Below are 20,722 nucleotides of genomic sequence, written 5' to 3'. Positions count from 1 at the left end.
CAGCAGAGGGTTTGTTTTCTTCTGGGATGTGAGTGGAGAATATTACTGGGTGCTTTGGTCCTATATAACTTTCAAAATACTGCAGCTGAGATCCAGTCCATATAGATATCTATGTACAAAGCAGGGTAGTATAATAAATATTTAGTGTGTCTTCAGCAGTAGCTGTCGCCCCTTCGGAAGCAGTCTTTGGAGCCTGTGTAATGAACAGACTCTCACTTTACTCGGGATGTCCACGGCTGGGGTGCTTGCAACGAGGCACAGGCCACCCTGGGTTCCCTCCAGCGCTGCGCCCGGGGTGCCCCCTGGGCCCTCAGGGCCGGGCCTGCTCCAGCTGCTGATGCTGACTTCTAATCGCGAACCTGCTGACGTGGACGGGGATGGGGACCACGATCTTGGGGTTCCGGGAGGGCTCCCCTGTCTTGGAGTTGGCATTGCCGGCCTTCACGCGTTTCCACTTAGCCCTGCGGTTCTGGAACCAGATTTTCACCTGCACCTCGCTGAGTTTGAGGGCGTGGGCGATCTGCGAGCGCTCCGTCAGCGACAGGTACTTTTTGCAGTGGAACTCCTTCTCCAGCTCCAGCAGCTGCTCGCTGGTGAAGGCAGTCCGCCGCCGCCGGTTCTTGCCCGTGGACGTGGTGCTGCCCGAGGCGCCGCCGCTGGGCGGGGGCTCCTCCAGCGCGTGGCTGGGGTCTTCCTCCTTGTGAGCCGCCTGGCCGGGCAGATTGTCATCCGAGCTGTAGTCCAGATCGCTCTCCAGCGAGAAACTCTCCTCCTTGCCCTTCGGGTCGTCTTCCACCTTTGACTCGTCTTTCCCTTGCCCTCGGACAGCCCCGGCTGAAAGCAAAACCAAACGGGGTTTTATTACATTTCGCACGCCGGCCTTCCTTTCCCCTTCCCACCGTCACTCGGGCATTTCCCCCCCTTAGCGAATGGCCTTTCTATGACAGTCACACATTGTGATTTCCTGGCCTTTGCCGGGGGGAGTGGGGGGCGGGGGGCGCGTGAGAAAGCTCAAAAGAGAGGCGGGGACCGCACAAGCAAGGGACTCAAGGCCGGCGTGCCTCCTCCGCACCGTCCCAGCCTCTGGCAGCTTGAGGCCCGAGTAACAGGGAGAGTGAGGCCCAAGAGAGCTTCCTCTTTGTCCCCCGCGGTGGGGGCTGGGTGAGGGCTGAGGGGACGTTCAGGATCCCACCACCCCAGTGAAGATTTTGTGAACTTCAATTTCGTCGAAGCCAGGGTGGGCACTTAGGGAGGCGTAGATCCCACGCCATGCATTTTTGGGGAGACATAATGCCAGTCAAAGGGAAGTTTGGTAGCCCAAGGAGAGTCCCCACCAGACACCCCAATACACACACAGGCAGCTGCAGAGCCTCCCAGGAATCCAATGGTCCGAGGCAAACAGCAAGCCCGGAGAAAGGGTTCAGTAGATTTGGGCGCCCCTAGGCACAAGCACTGTTGAGACTCGGAGCCAAGCCGACTTCCCTTAAGGCTGAAACCTACCCGGGACTCACGCAGGGGCCGAGTGTGGGGGGGGTGGTCGGGGGCGAGACTTCGTCAAACTCAGCGCCAGACAGATATGCCGCCCTGTATAGCGGCTGGCCCGGGGGAGCTAACTGCCACCAACCCCCCAACCCGGAGACCATGCTTGTCGCGTGGCTCTAAAATGCCTCCCTTCCCCGCCCCCGAGTCCCCGCGGCTCCGCTGGGCCGCGTCTTCCCGCCGCTCTAGGCTGGGGGTAGCTAGTGCGGGGGCTCGGCCTCGACCCTCCGGCCCCGGCGGGAAGCCGGAGCGGGCTCGCCCCCGCCTCCTCCCGCCCCCGCGCCCGCGTCGCGCGCGCCGCCGACTTACCAAGAGACGCCTGCACCGCCTCGGCCGCAGAGAAGGCGAGCAGTGAGCCCTCCTTGGCCAGGAAGCCTTTGCCGTCCTCAGCGTCGGCCTGCAGCGCCTCTGCCTTATCGAAGTTGCCGCTGCCCGGCAGAGGCTGCGGAGCGAACTTGCGGGCGGCCGCCGCCTCCTGGTGCTGGGGAGATGCGGAGAAGCCACCAGGCAGCGTGGCCATGAGCGTGGAGGTGAGCGCCATGCCCTGCGCCAAGCTGGAGCAGAAGCCGGTGGGCAGGCTGGGGATCTGGTGGTGAGGGTGCGCGGGAGGCAGCGCAGGCTGCAGCGCGGCCTGGGGTAGCGCGGGCGGCGGCGGCGGCGGCGGCGGCAGCACCACCGGCCGGTAGGGCATGAACATGGGGTAGCCGGTGTAGACGAAGTGGCCGGGGCTGGGCTGCGGCGGGCTGCCGATCAGCGAGTCTATGCTGAAGGCGGTACTACTCCCCAGCGGGCGCTGCATCATCATCAGCGACGGCGGGAACGTTGCGCTCATAGACGCGCTCGGGAGAGACCAGCGAGAGGCGAAAAGTCCCTGCGCCGCGCCGCCGCCAGGAAGCCCGCCGGACACCTGGAGCACAGTCGGGCAGCGGGAGCAGTATCCGGAGAGCAGACGCCGCTGCCCCTCAGTCCTGGACCCGCTGCATGCCCAGCGGTTACGGGTGGAACGCGGGGTGAGGTCGTGCGCCCCGGAGCGAAGAGAGCGCCCGGGCCCCGCGGGCTCGCTGGAGCCACTGCCGCCGCTTGCCCGTCGAAGCCCGCGCGCGTCGCGACCGCAGCCCTGTGCCCCGGCTCACAGCCGTCGGTGGGCCCGTCTGTCGGTCCCGCTGTCCGTTGCCTACCGCGCGAAGCTGGCGCACTTGTCTTCCGCGGGCGCCGCCAGCACCTTTAAATCGCGCTCCTCTTTCTCATTCACATTTTGCCTGCTGCCCAGCCGGGCTCGCGTCACGTGGGGCCTAGCGCCGCCGCCCATTGGCTGCGCCAGGAGGGGCGTGGGAAGGTGTGGCCCCGCCCCTTCCACCCAGGCTGGCAGCCAGCGGGCTGCAGGCACCACCAGCGGAGTGCCTGGGCCCGAGAGCCTGAGCCTGTCGCTCAGCGCAAACTTGAAAGGGGCGGTTGGCACCCCCCAGGCTCGAATCCCGCGGCCTGGCAGTCTGGTCAAGGCCGCCCTCAAGGGCAGCTTCCGGGACTAGGGCCCGCCACGGCTAAGCCGCGGGCGTTTTCTTTTATAGCTGCATTGGAACAGACCTGCTCTCGGCTCACGCTAGCTCTGGGTGCTGCTGCTGCAGCTCTAGGGGTCCCGGCGAGGTTCCTGGAGCTGGGGGCATGGCCCTGCTGCTTCAGATCTGCCCCTGGGGCGCTGCCCGGCAGCTGACAGCCTCTGTCCGCCTGGAGGAACCCTGGGGGTTGCTCCTTGCGCCCCCACTCCTGCACTCCCGCCGGGGCGGGAAGGCTGCCGGGTCCCCCCATCCCGAGCCTGGCCCTCCCGTGAGCGATCCCTTCTCATTTTTCATGACATTCTTAATCATCGCACCTATTTACACACTTTGCCTGTGCGCACCAAAATAACAGCCACGATAATTATGATAATAAAGCGAGTCCTTCATCTCCTCCATCCTGGGGGAGGAAGGGGGAGTTACTGTGCCTCGCGATTGTATAACGTGAGATTATCCTGATGAAAGCTTTATGATGTTTGCTCACATAAAAGCTCCGTTTTGTAAATAGGCGCTAATTAAGCACGTTGAGAACGGAGGGCGCGCTCACCCCGGCGCCGGCGCCCGGTTTCCAGTGCGAGGACTCGAGGGCGTGCGGCTCCTCTTTGCCTCCTTGCAGAATGGAGCCGATTCCCTCCACAAGTCTCTCTCGTCTCAACCGTGGTAAAACCCCAGAATTTGGGAGTAAGAGAGTTGGCGGGGAGGGAAGGGGACTAGGAATGTTGACATCCCTTTCTTCAAGATAAAACCAAAACTTTCAGCTTTCATGTTCCCTTTAAAAATGGAATCATTTCCTCTCAAGAGCGGACCAGGCAAAGCGCGCCCGCGCGCGCGGGAGCTTCCACGCGCCTCCGGGGCCCGGGCTCCAACTTCCCGGGTCTCGATGTTCCAGGACCGGCTCCGGAGGAGAGGAGCGAAGGGCATTGTTACACCGGTCATTAAAAATCAGGTCACGCGGAGGGGCTAGTGGGTGGGGAGTTGGCCCGTGATGGGTGTTGGACGTGTGTTATGTATCACTTACAAGCACATTTAATTGGGAGATAAAGATAAATCGATCTTTATGAATTTATCGACCCGATTCTTTGAAGCTCTTCTTTCTCTTCCTTTCTCTAGAGCTCTCACCCCAAGGCCCCTGGGGGATGGATGTCTTAATCCCAAATCACCTCCTCATCCATGAGTCTGGCTGGGCACCCCCTGCCCATCCGAAGGGTCCTGGAGGGTGCTGAGGAAACTCCCTGGCCCAGCCGCCACCCGCCCTCCTCCTCCGACCACCCCTCACACACACACCACCACCACCACCCCCCCCCACACACACACACCACCACCACCACCTCCACCACCACCACCCGGACAAAGACGTCTGCAGCGCGGCTCCCCACTCCAGGCCGCAGTAATGGATGGCTCCGGCAGCAGGAGGTTTGAAAAGAATTCATTAGGACGCTGCCTGTGCTGCCTCCACTCTCTTGAAGCCCAGACCCTGAGGTGGTGGAGGCCGTGTGGGGGAAATGAATTCCTGTGAGGATCCACCGGGATGGAGATATCTGTGGGGTCTCTAAACTCTACCCCTCTTTCCCCACTCCTCCAAAAGAAGAAAAGGAAAAGAGAGAGAGAGGGAAAAAAAACAACACCTGAAGCCCAGGGCAAAAGGCTGGTTTCTTTATGAGCATAATAAATATTCCCTCTCATGATGAGGCAGTTACAGTCACAGAGGTCCGGGTCTGGTAAACTTGTGTTTTCAATACGAGGGAAACCCCCTGGACTCCTGGCCTGGTTTACATGGCTACAGCCGGGTCCCTTCCCTGCCTGACGCCGCATGCCCCTGCAGGGTGTTACTCATCTCACCCAGCCAGGTCTGCCATCCACGTTGCTATTTCCCAGGAAAAATATTGTTCAAGGGACTTCCGTCACCTGATTACCCTCTTAAAGCCAGGAATCCCTTTGATTATTTTTGATGACAATTCCACATTTAAAAGTTGAGCAAGAAGATTTAGGTCCGTTGAATTATAGCTACACTTGAAATAATTTGATGGCATATTATTTGCACCCATAAATTGCCATGCAAAGTATTGACTGCAGGGGTTATAATACTAATCTTCTTTTATTAGTGAGTTCAGAGAATTCTCATCAATATGAATTTTATTTACTAGTGTGCTTTTTCTCGAATGCGATGCAGTAATATTTTCTCATGTAATGCTTAACTGCTTAGAAAACGACCGCTCGCGTCATAAAAGGATCCTTGTGTTTCGCAGTGATTAACAGGAGTCATTCGGGGGCACCTCAGCTACCTGCACAGCGTTTGGAGCGTGGGGGCTGCGGATAATAAAAGCCTTTAGCGTTTTTCCTCCGCTCCTCGGAGAGATGTATGGGCAGCAGCGACAGGTACCTACATGGCTTATCTAGCCTTGGGATTCCTACCGGCTTAGCTCGCCACTGCCTGCAACTGCGGAGCCCTGGGCGCCTCACTGGCCCTGGCTGCGCGGGAAAACCACCCAGCGCAGATCTTTGCAACTTGGCTTTCAGAGGCCTCTCTCCTCCCTGCGGTCGGGAAGAATGAAGGACGCACCGCACCAACGCGAGACCTGGGTCCTCCAAGTCTGGTTAACTTCCTCGAACTTTTTTCCCAGGGAACTTGCCTCCGGGTTGAAGTTGGCCCAGCCCCTGGGCACTTCCCTCGGCGGGTGCGGAGCTGGTGTCAGGATCGTTTTAAGCCCCTCGAGACCTCAGACGTCAGCAAAAGGGATGGTAATGAAGTTGTCTCCACGCTTGGGGGCTGTCCCAGTCTGCGGCGGCCTGCAGGTGTCTGCAGGCCGAGTGAAGTACTGACCGCACACATGAATGAACATCCACGCGACACACCTGCGTGGGCCTGCCGAGTCCAGCTCGCAGGAGGGAGCACCGCAAACCGCGCGCTTCCGTGCTACCGCCAGGGGCGAGGTCGCGGGTGGGAGTGGAGAGGGGGCAGCGTGGGAACCCCGGGCTTGGGTCTCGGTGGGTGCGGAGCCACCCGTGGGCCGACGGGGCCGGCGCGCTCGCCCGGCCGCCGCCCAGCCCCCGGCGACAGGCTTGGTTTCTTGGGTAACCGCGTTGTTTTTATTTATAGGGACTGTGAGTGGCCTGATCAGGCGGTCATTGCCTCGGCTCTTGCTGCTGGCAATAGCTGGGAAATAGCTTGGGATGGGTTTTATTTATGGAAGGGCAATTGGGATTCACACCCAGCTAACCCAGAACAGTCTCCCCCCCAGCCCAAGATGCACTCACAAAGGGGTGCTTGTGTAAAATTCCCCATCAGACACACCAATTTGCAAGTAGCAGAAAGCACTGAAGCCTCATTTTTTAAACTATTTTATTCAGCTTTTTTTTTTTTTTTAATCTGAAAGCCCAAAATAGACTCCATGTGGTTCTAAGTGAAGTCAGCCCTTGGCTGGCTTTGAAATAGCTCCTGCAATTATGTAAAAGAGCCATTCACCAACAGGACGGAATTAAAAGGGATCTCGCCCGCTTCCCTTTCATTGCCAACCTCTCATGTTTGACTTTTCAAAGCACTTCCAACACGATGTCTTTCTCCAGGACAAAAGGCAGAACAAAAAAAGTCCCCAAACTTGTAAATTGAACGTCAAGGGGACTTTAAACAATTTAAAGCCCATAAATAATGATAAAGGGGACTGGCAAAAAAGGCAAACCCATTCAATTAATGGAGTTTCCCAAGCAAAGATCAAGTGGTTTATAAAATAAAAGTCTTTGCTTCATTATTCCGCTCCTTGACCGTGCAGAAGGCGGGACAGGGTTTTTTCTAAAGCGCCCCGAAGAAGGGACGCTGTGCGGGACTGCGTGCGGCCACATTCTTATGTAGAAAGTTTAGCTTTTTGTCCCCCACCCTCACAGTAGCCGAAACAAAACCGCCAACCTGAAGCATGAAGGGGAGGGTTTTTTTTTTTTTTCTTCCATTTCCTGGGGGAGTTGGAAAACGTTCTCCGCAGCCTGGGGCGGGGAAACGTGACCCTTCACACCTGCGCTGCCCTCCCCACCCCCGCGCGGAGGAGCGGACGGAGCCGCAGCCGCTCGGACGGCCAGCGGAGTCCCCGAGGTACCTGGGGGCCGGGGTGGGGGGAGTCCTGCATCCCCGGGATGCCGACGGCGCACCCAGGCGCCCGCTGCGAGCGCTCGGAGCCCGGGTTCCCCCGGACCCCATGGCGGCTCCGCTATGGAGCGGGGTCCCAGGCGTCCGAGGGCGCAGGCGGGGGTCCTAGTCCCCTTTTGGAACATCCCCAAGGGAGTTCGTGGCCACTGTGGGGGCTGGGTCGCCGGGCGCCTTCGCCCTGGAAGCCTGCGCTCACTCGGCAGCACCCAGCCCCAGCCAAGGGGGGTCCTCGGCAGGGACTGAGCCGCCTGCCCGCCTCGGGACTCCCAGCCTGCGTAGGGGGAGCATCTGGCGGAGGCCGGCCCGAGGCTGCAATTGGGGGCGGAAGCCTGGGGTGCAGGCGTGGAGGGGTAGCGAGGGCACTGGCCAGAGTCTGGGAGGCTGCGCCCGTCCTCGCATCCCAGGCCCTGGGGTGCTGGAGGTGGAGGCGCAGGCCAAGGCGCTTCTCCCCCGGCTCTATCTCCTCGCATCTGCCCCCTCGGATTCCCGCGCCCCCACCTTTCGCGGACTTCAAACGCACCCCGGCCACTCGGCGCCCGACTTTCATCTCTCCGCACAGCAGGCATTGTTTGCGGGCCTTCACAGATATGCTAATCCCGGGGCCGCGTCAACGCTGGCCTGGGAGGCCCGCAGAGGGCACGGAGGGGTGAAGGGGTGCGCCTGCCCGGGCTGGGCCTGGGGGACCACGGTAGGGACGGCCCGTTTCGCCCGCCTTATCCTGGAAGGCGGTGGGCACGTGATGCCGGTCCCAGCCTGGCTACAGCCGCGTTCCGTGGATGACGAAGGAGGAGGCATCGGACCAGCGACCACGGCCAGGCCCAGCCGTGCGTACTCCCTAACTCGGGAGGGCACCGTGTGTGTCGGGAAGAGCCTGGCCAGGGACTGGGCCCCAAGCCTCTCGGGCTTCTAGGACCTTCCCCGGAACTCCAAGGGAGCGCATCTGCGGGCCCCCTGGAGGGCTCGACCCCCTGCAGGGTGTTGTCTTTTTAAAGAGGACGGGCTTACCTCGAGTTCATCCTTTTAACCCTTTAGCTACCACGCCGGAGGGAGAGGAGGGTGTTTGGATTGACAGCCACTCACAGAATGGGCTCTGATTCTGTGGGGACCCAACATAAAGCGGCAGGTGCTCCTGACAAAACCCATTTCTCCTTCCTCCAGACAAGCAGAGCCAGCGTTTCCTGGGGTCACAGTTAAGAAACCAGGCAGCCGACAGGATGTCACAAGCGGGGTGGGGGGGGGGGTTATAGGTGCAAGCAGAAGGGAGAGGTGCTGGCTAAATGGGGAGCGAGATTGGATTTCTGGGGAAAGGTCGCTGTAAAAAGTTTGCTGAGCAATAAGCTCACCTGGAGAACGCAAGGGGAGGTGTACGTCTCTAACTGACCAACCAAGGACAGCTGTGACTACCAGAAAAAGCTGCTCGGAGGAACTGTCTCACAGGACAGACGTTTCCAAGGAGAGGACAGGAGGGGGTGTGTGCTGATGGGGGCAGGGAGAGAGCCATTCTATTCACCAACAATGAAAGGAAGATGCCAGTAGATGCCACTCCCCTCTAAGAAGGCAAACAGGAACACCTGACTGACAGCAGCGCCGGCTCCAAAACCGCTGGGGTGGACCCGTTCTGCGTTGGAGGGACATCCCCGTGTAGATCTTTGGTTCTTGTTTGAGGAGCCTGTAAGCCACTGAGAACCAGAGCCAATGAGAAGGGCAGAGGGTAGAGGCTGGCCACGGGACTAACCCCCCCCCGCCCCCACCCCCTTTAGACTCTTTGAACCCTCAGCTCCCAGGTGCTCCTTTGCTCACTGACCTGAGGGTTGGTGTAGGTCATGGGCCACCAGGGGGTGAGCCAGTTTCCTCTAATGAGGCGTGAGAAATGAAATGTAGCTAGGCACCTGCATCTGTCAGGCTGGGACAACCTAAAATGGTTCCCCAGTTAAATCACACACAGCCGCTGTCCTTATCGCTCTCTGCCCTTGCCTGAGAAGGGACAGCCTTGTTTTTAGGTCTCCATTGTCCTTATTGCCTCAGGTCCCCTAAATAGACAGCCCCTACGTGGTGGTGACCGAAGACAAGATGGAAAACGGTGACCTCCTAGGCCTTTGAAACAGAAGAACCTTCGGATGTGTTCCATTTGTCATCTAGAAAAAATACAGAGGTTGCATGACTTTGCTGCCAACAATTATATTTCCCTTATCTTTGCAGCCTGAAATCCCCTTAGAGAAAGAAGGAACCAAGGGCAAGGATAGAGAGCAAACTCACATCCCAAAGGATTTTCATCGAGGGGCCAGCCTGCGAGAGCGGGTGTAGACCACACAGAAGGAAGAAGGAATGAGGAGAGGAGTTATTGGAGGTGCAGCAGGAAGAGTCCAGGCCGGAGAACATCACCATGCTGTCCCCTCTCCCCACACCCTCTAGGGGGCTCTTCTGGGGTTCGTGGGAAATGAAAGCATTCTGCCGGGGCCATCTTGCCCTTGTGTTTGTGTTGAGTTTTTTCCTTTCTTCTTCTTCTTCTTAAATGAAAGAGTGTTCATACTCTCTAGTGTTCATCTTACCTAGTATTTATTCTTCACAACTTTAAACACCCCTGTAAAGGGGAGGTTACTCCTGTAGCTTCTTCCCACCTCTACGGAGGGGGGCCATGCTGGGGTGAGTGCTCCCCATGGGGGGCACTGCTGGTGACACCAGAAGGAGGGCTCCCCTGGGTGTCCGATGCCTGTTCTGACCAGGCCACTGCAGAGTGGTCATCAAAGACAGCGTCCGTCCCTGCACAGGGCAGAAGTGAGACTGCCTCCTGCAGGCACCTGCAGCTCCGCTCTCTTTTTCCTGGTCTCTGTTGGGAAATGAACCAAAGCCAGAAGCGGTCCTGCGGGCCTCCACCTGGACAAACCTTCTGTCCCCTGAAGTCTGCGACAATGATGAGCATGAGCCTCAGAAGGAGTGGCAGTTGATCGTGACGGCTCATCGTGAAGGGCCCTGGACACCTGTGACCAATATGATGCCTCCACCAAGTTCAGGGATTCCCCGCCCCCCTTCCTTTTGAACCACGTCCCCTTGTTTGTTTGTTTGTTTGTTCATTTGTAGAAGATAAGTACTTTAGAATCTATTTCTTGCTGTGATATTTCTAGCTTATCTTGTGGTTACTATAATCCCTTCTTCTCAAGTTCCTCTCAGACCCACTTACAATGCAAACAAAACAAGAAAACCCCACAAAACTAAAGAGATGAGAGATATCTTTTTTAAAAAAATATATTTTTTATTGATTTTTTTACAGAGAGGAAGAGAGAGGGATAGAAAGTTCGAAACATCGATGAGAGAAACATCAATCAGCTGCCTCTTGCACACCCCCTACTGGGGATGTGCCTGCAACCAAGGTACATGCCCTTGACCGGAATCGAACCTGGGACCCTTGAGTCCACAGGCTGATGCTCTATCCACTGAGCCAAACCGGTTTTGGCAAGATGTGAGATGTCTTAAAGGCAACTTCGTTCTAACCCCCCAACCCTTCAAATTGAGTTCATTCAGCACAGTGTTATTTATTTGGACATTTACACTTTAAAATGCAATAACCTAAATAATTTATTGTACAAGCCAGATTTTACATTGCACATTTTTATTTCACTATTCTAATGAGGTTATTTCATATCTGTAAACAGAACTCACATAAGTATTGTATATTTTCATAAATTAATGAGGGAATGGCGGGAAACAGTTTTATTTAAGGCTTTATGATGTCAAAAGTATTAGCCTGGCCCTAACCGGTTTGGCTCAGTGGATAGAGCGTAGGCCAGTGGTCTGAAGGGTCCCAGGTTTGATTCTGGTCAAGGGCATGTACCTTGGTTCGATTCTGGTCAAGGGCATGTACCTTGGTCAGCTGATCGATGTTTCTCCCTCATCGATTTTTCTATCTCCCTTCCTCTTTGTAAAAAAAAAAAAAAAAAGTATTAGCTTGAAAAGCACGTGGGTGTGGAGAGCGCTCAGGGATGCAGAGCGCCGCCTACTGGCCGTGTGACTAATGGCATCTGCTGTAGAGCCTGTTGGGACTCTGCGGTTCCAGGGAGTAGACGCCTGCGGACTTCCCCTTCATCGCGGAATTACTAGGGCCGAGAAGTCCAACTTTTTTATGCCTACAATCGCACAAGGAAAAGATTCCCAATTTCTTTTAATTGGAAACGTCCAGGCCACAAGAGAACGAAGTAAAAACACCAGATCTCCATGATTGCACAAGGTGAATACCATCAGATTTTGGACCTAGTAATAGAAAACTCACCTTAGCTTTCTTTAAGACCCACTAAGGGTCTCCTGACTCTGACTCACCCTGAACAGGGCCTGGAAGCGGATGGATAAGAAACCCTCTGACATCCGAGTCTGAGGGGCCTGGGCGCACCGCTGAGCTTACCGTGGCCTCTGCTATGCCGTCTGCATAACGGGTGGGAATCCCGGCCCTCTCCCACCAGCGGCCTGACGACGTTCCTATAACGCAAATAATTAATATTATGTTAAGGCTTGTGGCAAGGAAGTGAAGTAACTCACGTAGCACTCCAGCGGGGCTCCCGGCACAGAGTCCTGGGCAGGGTCGCTCAGCAGCGAGCACGCCCGCCGCCAGCCGTGCTGGACCTGGAGGTGCTGGGTGGACGCGGGGCCGCCAGGGGCGCCAGCCTGTGCGCTCCGAGGGAGGGTATCGGTTTGAGGCAGCCTCAGCTCACTCGACTCGCGAGCCTTTAAAAACAAACCGCGGGCCACCCGCGGATCTGGACGCGGTCTAGCTTTTAAGGACGCGGGAGCCTCCCGGGAAGAGGTTCCGAAGCGCCGCCCCTGCGAGGCACGGCGGCTTTCCCTTTGCACAACGCAGACTCAGGTCCAGACCTCGCCGAGGCGGTCCTCTGCCGTCGCTCTCCTGACCAAGCTGAGCATCAGAAGGGCGGAAGGCACTGCCTTCCAGGGAAACAACTTCTAGGTCACTTTATAGAGTATTTTATTTAAATAAAAGACCTGCTTAGGTGCTACACCAACAAATCTCCAACACATTCCTCTTTGGGGGAGGGGGCAGGCAACTGCGCACTTTGGCCTCTTCACTCCAAACTCCGTCTCCCAGGGATCCCAAACCGAGGCACCGGAGGCGGACTTAGGAACACCGCGGGGGCAAAGGGGGCGGGGGAGGGGGGCGCGGACGAAGCCAGGGGACCGGACACCAGCTGCAGCAAAGGACCCAGGGCTGACCCGCCCTTCCCCCCCCCCCTCTTCCCTTCCGCTCTCAAGGCAGGACGTTAGCTCTAGGGCGCCGCCTGCGGGCCGCCGTCGAGATCGGCCCCTCTGAGCCGCGGAGCGGATCTGCTCCGACTTTGGCCGAGCGGCCCCGCGCCAAGGTCCCCGCGGGGACCGGTCCCGCGCTCTCCCCGACTTCCGGCCTCTGAGCAGCCGGGGCCTAGTTTCCTCGTCCCGGGTGTAGGGGGCGCGCTTTTACCCCAACTCAGCTTCCAGCCCGCCCCCCCCCCTTTTTTTGGTGGGGCAGAAGCAGCAAACATTTCCAGTTTTAATGTGGCCCAATTATCTCGTTTGCACGACTTAAAATGTTTCTCTTTAACTCATTTCAATCTAGTAAATATACTTAAGCAAGTAGCTAATTTATCAGGGATGGCTTCGCCTCGGCATTTGCATATAAAGAGAGTCAGGGGCGACCCCTCTCCGGCTCCACCAGTCGCAGGCAGCTAGGCCTCCTCCTCCGGGTGGTACGCCTGGATTTGACGGAGAGGCGGAGGCCGAGGCCACGGTCTGCGAGGACCCTGGGGAGGGGCAGCGGGGAGGGGACGGGCCCTTCCGCGGAGTGCGCCCCCTCCTTCCCCGCCCCCGCCCCCGGGTCCCCGCCCCGCCCGGAGCCCCCGCCCACTCTTCTCCCGGGCAGGGGGCGGCCGCTGGGTGCCACGGAGGCGTGAGCGTCCGGGGCGCATTTATCCCCAGGTGCGTTTATTAAATCGGGTCTGGAGATAGATGGACGTGAATACCGGAGAGGAAATCGCAGCGCTTAGTTGAGCAATCTTCTGGCTTTAAATTCCGAATAAAAGTCTCAAATATTCCCGGGTCAGGGGGGCACTGTCTCATTAAAACCACTCTCGTCCTGAAACTGCAATGCAGACATTAAAGTGCAGTATTTTTCAATTAGAGCTGACGAATTCAATCAAAATTCCATAGATTAGGATGAAATGAGGCATGGGTCATTTACAGGGGAATTTAATTGCCGAGCCATTAGACAAATAGTATATTTGCCATTCCCGCGTTATCCATCATTTTCGACATCAATACCGGGGCCGCATCTCCTCGTCCCGCAGCCGCCCGGCGTCGGCTGTAAACACTCCCTTCTCTGTATCGTCTGATTATATCTGATTTCATTTAGGGCCATGGGGGATTATAAATGTTCACGCAATCAAGTTCATTAGGACTTCAAATCGCATTTCTGATTGGGATCGCTCTGCCGCTGTCCTCCCTGCGCCTTTCAAACCCCAGGACGAGGCTTTCAAAACATCTTTTTGAATTTAAAGCTTCACATCCTTTTGTCTTCCGACGCCCCGTCCCCCGCCCCCACCCACGGTCCCCCGCCCCTCCGGACTCCCTCCCTGGGGAGCAGCCCTGAATCCCAATGGGTCTAGAGCGAGGCTGGGTGTGGGGTGGGGTGGACCCCCGCGGCCCCCAGGCCCGACCCAAGCAGGCCCCCCACCCCACCTGGACCCCCCCCCCCCCCCCCTCCAATGCTGGACCGAGAACCCACCCGGAGGCTGAGGCCGTGAGGCGCTCAGGTTTGGAGACCTGAGCAGAGCGCAGAGGGTTGGGGGGGGGGGGCGGGGGGGTGGAGGGCGCCGCAGGGCGGGAGGGACGATGAACTCCGCGTGTTCGCGGATCACGGGTGGGTGTCAGCCCCATATCTCTCCACCTCCTGCCCCCCCCCCAACCCCCCCCCCCCCCCCCCCCCGCGCTCTGGAGTCCTGCAGCCGCAGGCCTCTGGGCAACGATTGGGCCTGACCCTGGGCACTGATGGCAGGGAACCCCTTGCGAGCTGACCCCCTTCACTCCAGAGACCCTGGTGGGGTGGTACCCAGAGGAGCCATTCTACCTATCAGCAAACCCGAGAAACAAAGGAACAGATTCTTCTAGGGCGAGCTGCGCAAGAAAGGCTCAAGACATCCTTCCAGCACAGTTGAAAAATAATAGCTTAATATTAACTGCCTCTCATAAAAATATACTTTCACAGAGATACAGTTAGAAGAAAACCCTCATTTTACCCCCGTACTTTGTGCTCATCGCTGTTAGCTGCCTCAGTAATTTAATTGGAATGAAACGTGAGAAATGTGTCATTTTTGAAGCATTTATGCATCACTTCCTAGAAATCTCATTGTGTTAACTAGGAGCCTACTGCGTTCTGTTTAGAACCCATAATCACATTTTTATGTGTCTGTATTACGAGTTAATGTGACCTCCTGTCTTTAGCAGATTAAAAAAAAAAAAGTTCTCTTTCCATAACATCCGCATCAAACTCTGGCTTGCAGAAAGTACCGGAAACCCTGTTTCCTCAAGGCTCTCCGAACTTACCCACTCCAGGGCAGGGGGAAGAGATGCGAACGGAGAAGTGCCTACTGGATGAATAATTACACACCGAATTAAAACCCTGCATTAAACGTCCTCGACAGCAAACACTGCATTCTCAATCATGTTTATTGCTTACAAATTGCATTACAAAGAAATCTACTCTTTTTATTGGAGTGATTAAGCAGAGTGTTAGGGCTGCAGAAGTACCGTTCTGAAAGATTAGATGGAGGCAGACTTCCCGGCTAGTTGCATTGCCGTGGTGAATATGTATAATTTTGTTAAAGAACTCATTTAACACAGAGATGAGGATTGGACTGTCATTATGGCATCATAAAAGAATCAACTTAAAATTATATTTATTTATAAACACATTGCCTATAAAACATTCATACTTAATACAAAGGAAATAGGCAATTCCATAATCAATATTTTCATTACTCAAATTTTATGATAGCCGCACAATTCTATATGACACGTCATGGTTCTATACAGTAGCTTCTCTATACTCTCCTCCTCCTTATCACGTGAGCTGAAATCTTGTTTTCTTTTAGTTCTGGGGTGAACAGGTTGGTGAAGGAAGGGTTTGCTTGTGGTGCCACCTGCAGGACTCCAGGAAAATAAGTGTCAATACTGCAATCCTCTTTTGGGCTCCAGAAATGTAACCTCAGGCTTCTTCATTTTTTTTTTTTTTTAGTATTTTTAAAAAATATATATTCTTACTGATTTTAGAGAGGAAGGGAGAGGGATAAAAAGATAGAAACATCAGTGATGAGTGAGAATCATTGATCGGCTGCCTCTTGCACGCCCCCCACTGGGGATCGAGCCAGCAACCCAGGCATGTGCCCTTGGCTGGAATCGAACCTGGGATCCTTCACGTCCACGGGCCGATGTTCTATCCACTGAGCCAAACTGGCTAGGCCCACCTCAGGCTTCTTTTAGCAATTTAATGAAATGAATATTTGCTTTGAAATAGAAAGATGGTGACAATTTCGAGAAAAATCCTGGAATTTGAAAAGTATGCTTAAGTCGAAAAATAAGATGCTGTACTGATCATAGTTGAAACGTTGGGGCTTCTGAATATTCCAAGTGCACAGAAAAAATTTGTCTAAGGAATAATTTATTCTTGAGATAATGGAATAAAAGATGCCATATTCCTGGTTTATCACTCGGTCCTTGGGCAGCCCTTAAGAGATGAGAAGCACTTGGCGAGCTAATGACATCCGCAATGGCAGTGACGGAGCTTCCTCTCGGATGCCCGGCGTCAGGGCAGGTCACGGGAGCCGACCAGCTCATTCTCCAAGCCTATATTTTACACCATTTGGGGAGAGGGTTAAGTGTTCTTTGCCAAAGTTCAACAGCCTGCCCCATCAACCTGTGTCATCAGAAGGAGATTGCAGAAATTGGAAGTGTGACGATTACATACAGTTACTGGTATTAGCAAATGCTTCTTAAAGAGTCAGAGGTTTCGATTTTCCTCACAACAGGCTGAATTGATGATGATCATGTAACTTAAAATTCATTGGACACAAAATACGCTGAAAAGAGAGGCCTAATGCTGTGCTCAGAATTTTAAACGTGATAGGTCCCAGGGTGCTGCGTCAGAGGGTGCCTGCTGGCCTTCCTGCTGGGCTAGGGGCGTTTCCTCTGGTCCCCGGTTGGTGGAGAACCTCAATTGTGTGTTTGGGAATTCTCTGTGGTCGGATGACAAGTAGTACAAAGATATTCAACAAAAGTTGGAAGGGCCCAGCTGGTGTGGCTCCTGAGTGGTGACCCATGAACCAAAAGGTCTCGGGTGTGATTCCCAGTCGGACACATGACTGTGTTTTGGGCTCAATCTCCAATAGGGGGCATGCTGGTGGTAGCCAATTAATGCTCCTATCTCATCGGTGTTTCTATCTCTCTATCCCTCTCCCTTCCTCATTCTCTCTCTAAAACAAAACAAAACAAAACAAAACAAAAAAAGTCGAAGGGGCCCTGGCCAGGTGGCTCAGTTGGTTGGAACATTGTACGGTGCACCAAAAGTTTGCAGGTTCTCTTCCAGGTCAGGGAACATACCTAGGTTGTGGTTTCAATCCCTGGTCAGGGCACGTATAGAAGGCAACCAATCCATGCTTCTCTCTCTCTCCCTCCTCCCTTTCTCTCTCGCTCTAAAAATCAATAAACACATATCCTCAGGTGAGGCTTAACATTAAAAAAAAAGTTGGAAGGAAAATATTCCTCTGCTATCTTTTTTTTTAGTAGAAACATTTACTCTTTTGTTACCTTCTGCATTTTGAACTATGTGAATGCATCATTAAAAGCTAAACTTGAAATTAAAGAGAGCAACTTACGTCTTATGAATTTGATTTTATGTAATACTGGAGGCCTGGCGCACAAAATTTGTGCACTGCAGGGGGCGGGGGTCCCTCAGCCCAGCCTGTGCCCTCTTGCAGTCTGGGAGCCCTCGGGGGATGTGGAACATCCTTAGCGCTGCTGTGAAGGCATGAGAGGCTCCCGCCACTGCTGCTGCGCTTGCCAGTCATGAGCCAGACTTCTGGCTGAGCCGTGCTCCCCCTGTGGGAGCACACTGACCACCAGGGGGCAGTTCCTGCATTGACCATCTGCCCCCTGGTGATCAGTGCGCATCATAGCGACCAGTCGGTCCACCGAACGGTCGATTTGCATATTAGCCTTTTATTATATAGGATACTCAAAGAGAAAAGTAATGATGTCCAATATGAACTGTGAAGAATAGAAAACATTGTTAGAGCCTTTAATAAGAGAAACCCCCCTGTATAGTTTGTTCACTGGGAAAGAAGTCAGCCAGGGTAATTGTAGCTTCAAAGAGGAATGTCTTTTGGAGGTTTATCTCAAGTATCTTCCTTCTCTCCCTCCTCCCTTTCCTCCTCCCCCTCCCTTCCTCACTCCCTTCTCTTAGCCTTGTTCTTCTCTCCTTCTCCCCCGACTCCCTCCTTTTTCTCTTTCTCATCTGGATGGAATGATGCAAGTCTCCTTCATTTTAGAACCTCCTAATACATGCAGCGTAGAGCACCGTGAGACACAGTCATCAAAACAACACATTTTTGAGTTAAAATTTTTTCTTTATTAATAAAGTAAATTGCTAGCAACTCAATTCTGAAAAACTAAATATGGGTCTTTATTCATCAGATTTTTAGAAATATAACGTTAACATCTTTTCAAAGAGTTCTACTTTGGTTCTAGGACTCCAAACATATTTAAACTGAATGCATTTCAGAAAAACAAGCAAACCGTTCCCTAAGGTGTGTGGGAGAGACGGGACGGGGTGGCTGAAGCAGGGATGGCGAGTGTGTTCGCTCAGATTCAGATTTGCAAAGTTCAGTGAGGACAGAGCTGCTCAGGGCTGTGGCTGCTGTTCTTACCGGTCTCGCCCTTTTATTTGTCCTCATAAATGACACTGCTTTTACAGTCTTTCTCCCAATATTAGGCTATTTTCTTCTGATAATAGTAAAAACAATCACAGTAATAGAAGGAACTACTTACCAAGTTCCTTTTCTGGGCCGGCTCAGTGGGGCCACCCTGGGGGAGGGGCGTGACCCCAGCCACATTCATTTTCCAGGGGATCGCAGCTGGTTTCGGGTAAGTGACTCTTCCTGTTCAGCAGAGCAGCTTGGATCTGAATCCCATCTCTAGGGTATCATCTCGGGCTCCTCCCCACCCTCCAGGACGCTGCATCCCTTTCCAGGACAGAGTCACCTTCCTGGAGTCCCACTGTGACCCTATCTGCTCACCTGCTCCATGGTCCTCGTAGCTTGTCAATAGGTAAGAACCAAGACTCTCCTATCTGCACTCCTTTCAGTGGCCAAAGCATGAGGACCCCCCCTTCAGAGGACACGCATGTCACTGTCCCTCCTTCTGCCTTGCACTGTCCCGCACCTCTGTCTTCGTTCCAGTTTTTCTTTCCATACAGTGGTGACTCCTGTCTGTTTGGGAGGAGCTTGAAGACAGCCATGTTTATGTAGCCTTTTCTAGGGCAGGTGAGTTGTTTGGCTCAAGGGGCAGATGTGGGTGGTCAGCTGAGAGCTCTGCTGCCCTGTCACTCCCTTTCAGACCCTCTGTGTTGAAATCCGACCATTGGCCAAAGCTCAGCCAGACTACCCCCATCACGATGCCCATCTCAGTGTCTGCCCCCTGTTCACTCCCCACCCCCCCTTGCCAAGTGGGCTTCACTCAGAGTGCACACAACATTTTGCCTTATCCTGTGGTATTTGTGGGTATAAACTCCCTTTCCAGACTGCAACAATGGGACAGGGCACCCTGCCCCGTCTCAGGTTGCTCAGGAATGCCTTGCATTGGTTCAGACTGGACAAAAACAGAGCCACTGCTGTCTGAAGAGGAGGGCCACAGCAGTCCCTCTTATAAAATACTAGAGGCCCAGTGCACGAGATTCGTGCACTTGGAGGGTTCCTCAGCCCAACCTATACCCTCTCACAGTACAGGAGCCCTCAGGGGATGTCTGACTGATGGCTTAGGCCTGGGGAGTGGGCCTAAGCTGTCAGTCGGACATCCTTAGCACTGCCGTGGAAGCAGGAAAGGCTCCCACCACAGCTGCTGTGCTAGCCAGCCATGAGCTTCTGGCTGAGCGGTGTTCCCCCTGTGGGAGTGCACTGACCACCAGGGGGCAGCTCCTGCATTGAGCGCCTGCCCCCTGGTGGTCCGTGTGCATCATAGCAGTTGATCGATTTGCATATTAGCCTTTTATTATATAGGATGGTGTCTAATAGCAAACTTGAGGTCAAGTGAGGCCAACCAATCAGGAGATGATTGCTATTGAAAAGATAGCTTATTTGTCATCATTCCCCAGAGATGGAACAGGCCTCGCCATGGGGGCCACACGGGAAGCACCAGGGTTGGTCAGAAGTGGGGTGTGGGCAAGAGCCTTTATTGTGGTTTCCACAGAAGGAACGGGTGAGGCAGAATAGACAGGTTAGGCTTAGGGTTAGGGTTAGCTACTCAGAATAACTTCAGTGGGCTCTGGGGCAGAAGGGTTTTCTGGTACCTGGTCCTGGGGCAGCTGGTGTCCTGGGGCATGAGCACCCAGTGAAGGAGGGGCTGGGGTGTGCACTCTGGGTTGGTTTGCAATTGAAAAGCATGCTGGGCTGGCAAGTTGTTTATTATCTCTAGGAATGATAACCCTGGTGGTGGTGGTGGTGGTGGTAGGGGGTGGTGAGGGTAGAGAGAGGGCAGAGTCTCTCCAGAGTCATCAGAGCCCCAGATGTCAAAGCACCAGAATTCAGAAAATCTAGTGAATACAGTCCTAGACTGTCAGAACAGCTCTCGTGTTACAGATGCTTAGGCTGAGCTGACCGAAACCTCTATCGGCCTGTGGCTTCCTGGACCACGCCGCAGAGCTGGATCAGTTGGGTTTGGTGAGAATGTCAGACAGAAGACTCGCTCACAGCCCCTCCAGCGTCCTTCTGGGGAGCCCTGGGCCACCCTGTGCTGGGAAGCACCAGTGGGCTCCTGGGAAGGGGCTTTTATCATGGAACCGATGTCCTCCCTCAATATGCACATCTGCCATGTTTCGGGGACAGTCTTTCCAGGTGGCTGGGCTTCAGGAGGATGGGGCATTGTCCAGGAGACAGAGGGTCGGAAGCCTTGGGGGCAGCGTGCATGCTGCCGACCCCTTTCAGGCAGGAGACAAACCTTGCAGCCACAGGTATACCTTAGGCACTCTCTGATACAACTACTATGCGATTCACGATGTTCATCCACACAAGCAACCTGAGAGGCAGTAAGGGCTCTTACTGCATTCCCAGGTGGGCCTGAAGCTCAGGCAGGTCTGTGCATCCGCCAGAGGGACGTCCCACCAGGTCCGCAGGTCCCCACCCAGGGCGCTCTCCTCACCGCCCAGCCACCACGGAAGCAAAGAGGAGACCAAGAACAAGTCCAAATGCTCTGGTTT

The 20,722-nt window shown here is 54.7% G+C and overlaps 1 protein-coding gene across 1 annotated transcript; it reads right to left on the bottom strand.

Annotated features, from left to right (window-relative positions):
* Positions 1–310: 310 nt before the first annotated feature.
* Positions 311–2,371, bottom strand: GBX2 (gastrulation brain homeobox 2). Its single transcript, XM_008138429.3, has 2 exons — positions 1,849–2,371; positions 311–834 (listed from the first exon to the last, which is right to left on the bottom strand). The coding sequence occupies exons 1-2, from the start codon at positions 2,369–2,371 to the stop codon at positions 311–313; spliced, it is 1,047 nt and encodes a 348-aa protein (XP_008136651.1).
* Positions 2,372–20,722: the final 18,351 nt, after the last annotated feature.

Source organism: Eptesicus fuscus, chromosome 11 (assembly GCF_027574615.1).
Source record: "Eptesicus fuscus isolate TK198812 chromosome 11, DD_ASM_mEF_20220401, whole genome shotgun sequence".
Classification (NCBI taxonomy): domain Eukaryota; kingdom Metazoa; phylum Chordata; class Mammalia; order Chiroptera; family Vespertilionidae; genus Eptesicus; species Eptesicus fuscus.
The sequence above is the reverse complement of the archived record's forward strand: the minus strand, read 5'-3'. Positions and strand labels throughout refer to the sequence as shown.